Genomic DNA, 7943 nt, shown 5'->3' on the forward strand with positions numbered 1-7943 from the left:
CTTCCAACTCAGTTTGTCTCTCAAATCTCTTCTCTCAGAGGAACCTTCACTGTATTTCCCAGGATTCACTCTTCTTCATCCCAAATCCTAACCTACCACCCACACACTCTTCTACTTCCTAAGCTGAGTTAGTCAGATCCTCATTGTTGTCACACTGTTAGATACAGACAGTGCTCCCCTTCATGGGACATTGATGTTGTAAGATGATTGGTCTTCAGGCAACTACTGCAGCCAACTGTGAGGGCCATGCCTTTTAGCCTTTGGTCCTCACTAACTTTATCATTTCTGCTCATTGGATGACAAGACCTATTCCATCCTCCTGCAGTTGCTTAAAAAGGTTTGCCTTTGTGCTTTTGCTCAGATCATGTCTTCTCTCTGTGATGTTCTTGCCTATATTTACCAGCATTTTATGTACATCTTTGAGAATAATTTGTACAAAATGTACTTTATGAAACCTTCTCTTACCTTACCCTCTAGAGCAGGAGTGAAGAACCTGCAGCCTTGAGGCCATATATAGCCCTCTAGGTCCTCAAGTGCAGCCTTTTGACTCAAACCAAACTTCACAGAACAAATTCCCCTTGGTTTTGTGAAACTTGAACTCCATTAAAAGGCTGCGCCCAAGGATCTAGACTGCATGTGGTCCCAAGGCTGAAGGTTCCCCATCTCTGCTGAAGAGCCTTTACCCTAATTTGTTTTACAAATAACCATATAATGTTAGAGTTGAAAAAAAAATTGAGGTCAGTGAGTTCTGCAATTATATTATGACAGGGCAAGCTGTAACATATAATGTTTCAGTGACTTTCCCTAGATCACAAAGCTAGTCAGTGACAAGATCAAGCCCAGAAGCCAGGTCTTTTGACTGATATCCACTATTCTTTTCACTACATTACTGTGTGTACATTTCTGTATGCATATGTGTATGAGAGAGAGAGAGAGAGAGAGAGCATTTTCTTTCCTATGCTATCATTCACAAGAGCACAGATCAGATCCTCTATTTCTTTTGCATTTTTCTCAGTATCTACAAGGCTCAAGTTACATCCAGTTACATACATTACATTACGCACAATCCAAGTTACATACATTGTGCCTGCAAGTATTTTGACTCACTGACAAAGCAGTTAAATGCCCAAGATCATACTTATATTTACCTACACAGGATATAGACTGCTGCACAGTAGAAGGAGCTGAATGTCTCAAGGTAGGTGATTCTGACTCACTTCCCTTACTTCCTCAGTTGCCCCATTGACTGTATCCTCTTCTCTGATCTGGAAGTTTACACTCATGGGGCAGGAGAGAAAAAAGGAGTTGATGACCTATAACTATCAAATGGTATCACCTCCGTGAGGAATTGTTTCTGAAAGATACAGGGGAAAGAGCAATTGGAAAAGACTTTAGATGGAGATACTTTCTTTGTCAGATTCTTTGAATAGTAAAAGTACACAGAACACTTTTAACATTTTTATTTTATTTCTCCAGGACTCCAGAAGGGGATGGTGTTTTATCACTCTGGATGGAAGATACTTTAGAAATGATCATGGTCTTTGGTAGCCCCCATGAGGATGTCCTCTTTGAATGACACAGAATTCCACCCTTCCTTCTTCCAGCTTCTGGGAATCCCAGGCCTGGAAGTTGCACACATCTGGCTTGGCTTCCCCTTCTGTGCCCTATACCTGGTTGCACTCATGGGAAATGTCACCATCCTATATGCAATTCAGACTGAACGAAGCCTCCACCAGCCCATGTTCTACTTCCTGGCCATGTTGTCAGGAATTGACTTGAGTTTGTCTACAGCTACCATCCCCAAAATGCTGGGAATCTTCTGGTTTCACTTGAGGACTATTGACTTTGGGGCCTGTGTCACCCAAGTGTTCTTTATCCATTTTTTCACAGTCATGGAGAGCATTGTACTCTTGGCCATGGCTTTTGACCGCTATGTTGCCATTTGCAACCCCCTCCGCTACAGTATGATCCTCACTCACAAAACCATTGGCTTCATTGGTCTGGTGGTTTTCCTAAGGAGTTTGTGTATGATAGCTCCCATTGTATTTCTCCTGCTTCGACTCCCTTACTGTGGGCACAGAGTCATCCCCCATACCTACTGTGAGCACATGGGTGTGGCTCGACTGGCCTGTGCCAGCATCAGAGCCAATATCTTTTTTGGTCTGGGAAATATTTCCATATTATGTCTGGATGTGATTCTGATAACCATCTCCTACGCCAGGATACTCCAGGCTGTCTTCCACCTCCCCTCCCGGGATGCTCGACTCAAAGCACTCAATACCTGCAGCTCCCACATCTGTGTCATCTTAGCCTTCTTCATGCCAGCTCTATTTTCTTTCCTCACTCATCGTTTTGGCCACAACATTCCCCATTACATCCACATCCTCCTGGCCAATCTTTATGTAGTTGTGCCACCTGCCCTCAACCCTGTCATCTATGGGATCAGGACCAAGCAGATCCGCGAGACAGTTTTGAAGATTTTCTATAAAAAACAGTGACATGACAGGGACAAGGAAGTCTCTGGGACTTTTTTCTTTCATTCTGCTACAGAAAATGAGCTCACCTGAAAACTAAAAGTAGTGATGTGGTATGGTGAATAGAGAGCTGGCCTCAGAAATAGAAGAATTGGGTTCAAATTTCCCATTCTATCTGTGGCTTTGGGCCACCTTTCATTTTCCCAGGCAGTTGTCTAATAGTCTAAGTTGCATAGAAGGTGCTTACCAGCATTGGTAGATTATGTTTTATCATTTTAAAATCAATGAATTTTTAAAAAAAATAATTGTAAAACTCCTCTAGTAGGTGCTGATAAGATGTTTATATATGAATCTTGGTATCTCTTTGACAGAATATACGTGTAAATGTGTTGGCTTATAGATGGGCAAGTTTAAGTAGTTAAAGGCATTGTCTAATAGGTGAAAGATGAAATGACTGAGGAAACAAAGGTTAGAGTTTCTGAGTATACCGATTAACTAAGCAACACATACCAATTTCCTAATGAATTGGGACCAAGCCCTCTCAACTTTGGCACTGAATCCTGAATATAGGGAAGACATATTTTTAGGCATTAAAAATAATTAATCAAATAAAATCAATTAATTAAAAGAAAGTAATTCACCAAGATACAAGATTAAGTAATATGATTTTTAACTGGAGGAAAAATTAGGAACTTTCCAAGTTGGGATGAGGAGAATGAATACATGCAATTTTTTGAAATCAGAAAAAAGAGGTGTCCTACTCCCCTGAACAGATATATTCAACCAAAGGAATATGGGAACTCGTTGACCAGTAAGAGATCAGTTTTTGACATGAGACATATGAGTTGCTTGAGTTGTATACCTGTGAGGAAACACCTTGTATCATTCTTCAGATCTGTTTGGGTTTCCAGTCAGCATAGCCTAGGTCTCTAAGCAGCAGGTCCAGTTTCCCAGCCATGCAGGACTAAGTTTGAACAATGCAATAAAGTTTTCTTGAAATTTCCACAACTGGATAAAATTTTCTCACAAGACAGAAATTGGACTAGACTCATAATTCAATAGAAAGGGAACTGAACCAGCTCCAGAATTGATTCACAAGATGGAGTCAGTGTGGTTCACTCTATTCCCACTATTACTTGCTTTTCTAATTCCCTCACTTCAACAAAGACTCTTCGCTTCCACTCTGCTACAAGTGATAAAATGAAGTAATATAGTGTCAGAATGAGAAGGAATTTGTGAATTTAGTCCTACCAGTACTTTGTTCTCAGTGGGGCCATTGTCCCCTCTGGGGCCAAGCAGAATAAATTTAGTCTCTCTTCAACATGACAGCCCTTAAAGTCATAAAATCATAGATTTATGGTTGGAAGGGACCATTTGAAGTCATGGACTCCACTCTTCTTATTTGCTGGATAAAGAAATTGAAGGGAGTTGAAGCATCTTTGTCAAAATCTCACAGCTAGTAATCAACAGAGTCAGGGTTCCATCATCCCCTCTGATTCCAAATCCAATACTTTTTACTGTACCATGCTAATTCCCATTACATTCTATTACATCATGGCCACTGCTCAGGTCCACAATAACTGAATTGCATAACAATTTAGCCGCTATTTTTCCATCTTGTTAACAAGATTGCTTTGAGAGATTTTAAATGTCTTCCTAACATTTTTTCACAGCCTGAAAGACTGGTATATTATTTTTGTGGAATTCTTAAAATGACTAAATAGCTAAATCAATCAATTTATTAACAACTGAATAAATGAATAAATGGATGAATGAATGAATATATAAGCAAATGAATTAATGAATACATTTAATAATCCTGTGATAAGAAGAAATAGAATCACTGCTATTATCATAATTACAATCCCATAAGAGGATTTTTAATGAACCCATGTTAGCTTGGCGAGATTACTTGTCCTCTTTTTAGCTGTTCACAAACTATTTATCCACTATACTTTTTTAAACCAACCATTGGTCAACTTTAACATTCTGTGTTACTTTTACCTTGTTCTAATCTTTAGCATTCCTCACGCTATTTTCATCTGTGTCATTCTTGTTTTTATCCACAGTTATATGCCTTTGCTTCCAAATTTTATTGATGTGCTTTAAAAGTTGGATTTGTTGGATTGGATTAAGTTCTCTATATAGTTACATTAGTGTTTTTAGGCAGTTTCCCTTTTTTTTCTTCATTGGAATAATTTCCATTTGTGTCATCAGAATTTAATTATGGACAGCCTTCTCTCCTATCCAAATTTCCCAGTAGAATCTGGGATCAAGGGAAAAAACTCTAAGTACCACATTTTGAGAAGGGTGTTATTAAACTGGAAAGTGTCCAGAGGAGGGCACCCAGGATGGTGGAGGGCCTTGAATCTGAAACATGTGAGTATCAACTAAAGGAACTGGGAATGTTTAGCCCAGGGAAAAGATCTGAGGGGTTATGGGACATGATAGCTGTGTTTCAATATGTATTTGAAGGGCTGTCATATGGAGGAGGGACCTGACTTACTCTATAGTCCCAGAGGGCTGAACCAGGGACAAGAAGTGGAAGTTGCAAAAAAAGCAAATTTAGTATTGATGTAAAAAAAAATGATGAGGTGTTATGATAGGTACACTTTTATGTATTTGCTGAACTAGATGGTCACTGAGGTTCCTTCTAAGTCTCAAATTCCTTGAGGTTTTGATTCTACCTAGTCTTCCATGGAATATTTGAAATCCCACCTCCCAATGGACATATAATCTCCCTAAATAACCTTTGATAATCTCCTTAAATATAAGATTATTAGCAAGATAAATTAATAATTCCTTAACTTTTCTACTTATAGTACAAAAATATCTTGAGGGCTTTCTTAATATTTAAAGCCTCTTAAAATGACTATATCCTTTCTCAATAGTGGTTATGTGATTCTAATTCTGTAAATCTCTATTTTGTCTTTCTAATTCTATGGTCAACAATAAACATTCACCATAAAAATATTTTCTCTTTTCCACTTAATCCTCTTCTTGGTGTCTCCATAATGCGTTTCCTTCTTATGCGTGGATTCCCACCCCACTCCCACACTTTTATCTGACTTGTTCTTGAATAAGTTATATCCTTACGTGGTTTTATTTCAGTAATATTTCATACTCCAGCAGGGTCCTAATAATAATTCAGTTAAAATATTTAATTTACTGTAAAAATAGTTATGCACCAATAACAAAGACCATGAATATTATTACAGTCATCTTTCTGATTGATATCTCCTTACTACTACTCATTTCCTTCACTATAGTCCTATTGGTTCTACCTTTATCTTTACTATTTAGACTTAGTAGTTTAACGTGGGTAATTGCCTCTTCTCTTTGTGATTTTCAATTAAAATCCTAATGAAATTTTCAAGTTTTCAAAAATATAAATGCTTCATATACCTGACGTGATAAGTAAATTTTCAAATGCATAAATTCTTCACAATCCTAACTATTGCTAGGGAAATTCTATTTACTAGTAGTCTAGTGTAGAACTGAATTTCCTTCCTTGAAAGACTTCCTCAAAGATGCTTAGATTTGCTTTGGGCCTTGTTTGGTAAGATGTATTTAAGGGAAAGAGTTATGAGGGACTCAAGGAAAGATGAGAACTGGTTAAAGAAAAACAGTAAGACTTTGATGAAAGACTAACCTTTGTTTCTTAGGCACCTCACTTGGGCACTCACCTCCAGCTAGAGTTGGACCTAAAATTCTTTATTTAGGGTTTTTTTCTTGCAGCTGATCCATTTTTATTCCCCAAATATAATAGACTTCCCTTAATCCCCCTTTCACACACCCTTCTTTATTAACTTCAGAATTCCTTGCTTGATCTCCTGAGTCCGGACCCCATAGACAATGGGGTTGAGAGCAGCTGGGATGACATGGTGCAGAACATTGAGTAAGATGGGTACATCAGGAGAAACTCTCTTTTTGGCTACATGGGTGAGAATAAAGACCAGCAATATGGTGCTGAAGAAGAGGATGAGAATGAAGTGAGAGCCACATGTACTCAGGGCCTTGACTGCGGCACTTTTTGCCTTTAGCTGAAGAACAGCACGTAGGATGAACATATAGGAAAGGAAAATGAGGATGAGATCAGAACCAAGCATAGTCCAGCCAACAATGAATTGGTAAAGGCGATTGAGAGTAACATTATCACAAGAAAGTTTGGACACTGACAAGTTAGCACAGATACAATTCTCAATGACATTGTACTGACAGTAGTGTAGCCGAGCAGAGAGAATAGGGATGGGCCCAGTGAAAAGAGCATTCCGGGCCACTGTGAAAATGGCAGCCTTGGCAACAAATTGATCTGTAATGATGGATGGGTAGCGCAGTGGGTGGCAGATGGCAACATATCTATCATATGCCATTATCAAGAAGGTACAAGACTCCATGGCCAGGAAGCAGTTCATGATATACATCTGGAGGAAGCAGGCTGAGAAGCTTATGGGTCTGAGATCAAACCAGAAGATGAGCAAGACCCTGGGAATGACAGTGAGGCAGAGCACAATGTCCAGCAAGGAGAGCAGGCTGAGCAAGTAGTACATGGGCTCGTGTAGAGAGGCCTCCAACCGAATTGTGATTAGGAGAATGGCATTGGCCCCCATGGCCAAGAGGAAAAGGAGGCTCAAGGGCAGGGAGAGCCAGCGCTGCCAACTTGGAGATCTGACAAAACAGTTTAGGAGGAACTCAGAGACCTCACTGGAAGCTGAGCTGTTAAGAAGTAGCATGGAGCCTAGTCCTCAGGCATAGGTGTTCTCAGAGTTCTTATGGAGAAAGGAAAGAGTTAATGAATAAACTGTGTAAAAGCTTAGAGAACAAGCAAGGAATCAATCAGTATAAGTATTTATTAAGGCTCAGTTCTGAGTGCTGAGAATACAAAGCATACAAAGTGAGAAATCAAAGTCTTTGTGCTTCAAGATGCTACATTCTGGTGGGGGTGAAAGTATGCACATATTTGAGCATATGCAAAACATAAATTCTTAAATGAATCTATAATGTCATTTATTGAGTAATTCTCTAAAGTATAGATCTCAATCTATCTACTGTTATATAAATATATGTATACACATATTTCTTCGTGTATGCACATGCATATTTACAAACATGAAGATGTACATATAGATATATACACACAAAATACACATAGGTACATTCACATACATTTATACATATATAATAGTAAGTAATGAAGGATGGGGGAGAAGGTGCCTGCAGGTAGGAGGAGTGAAAGAGTTGGTATTTAAGCTGAACTTTAAGGGAAACTAAGGATTCTATCAAGCAGAGGGGCATATCAGGCATGAGGGTTACATATCTTGTGCAAAGAAGCAGAGGCAGGAGATGGTGTTCTGTGTGAGAAATAGTAAAAAGTCCTATTTAGCTGGATGATAGAGCGCCTAAAGAGAAGTAATATATCATGAAGCTGAAAAAATGTGTTGGAATCAGGTTGTGAAGGGTATGTTAAAT

The 7943-nt window shown here is 38.9% G+C and overlaps 2 protein-coding genes across 2 annotated transcripts; one reads left to right on the forward strand and one right to left on the reverse strand.

Moving 5' to 3' along the window:
- Positions 1–1472: 1472 nt before the first annotated feature.
- Positions 1473–2498, forward strand: LOC140508653 (olfactory receptor 52E8-like). The gene has a single exon (XM_072616542.1). It carries the CDS (start codon positions 1554–1556, stop codon positions 2496–2498), a length of 945 nt encoding a protein of 314 aa, XP_072472643.1. The 5' UTR covers positions 1473–1553.
- A 3764-nt stretch (positions 2499–6262) lies between these two features.
- Positions 6263–7207, reverse strand: LOC140508654 (olfactory receptor 56A3-like). Its single transcript, XM_072616543.1, has one exon. The coding sequence runs from the start codon at positions 7205–7207 to the stop codon at positions 6263–6265; it is 945 nt and encodes a 314-aa protein (XP_072472644.1).
- Positions 7208–7943: the final 736 nt, after the last annotated feature.

The sequence above is a fragment of the Notamacropus eugenii genome, chromosome 5, assembly GCF_028372415.1.
Source record: "Notamacropus eugenii isolate mMacEug1 chromosome 5, mMacEug1.pri_v2, whole genome shotgun sequence".
Taxonomy (NCBI): Eukaryota; Metazoa; Chordata; class Mammalia; order Diprotodontia; family Macropodidae; genus Notamacropus; species Notamacropus eugenii.

Coding starts and splice junctions, on each gene's coding strand:
- LOC140508653 (XM_072616542.1), top strand. CDS start 1,554: ATGAGGATGTCCTCTTTGAATGACACAGAATTCCACCCTTCCTTCTTC.
- LOC140508654 (XM_072616543.1), bottom strand. CDS start 7,207: ATGCTACTTCTTAACAGCTCAGCTTCCAGTGAGGTCTCTGAGTTCCTC.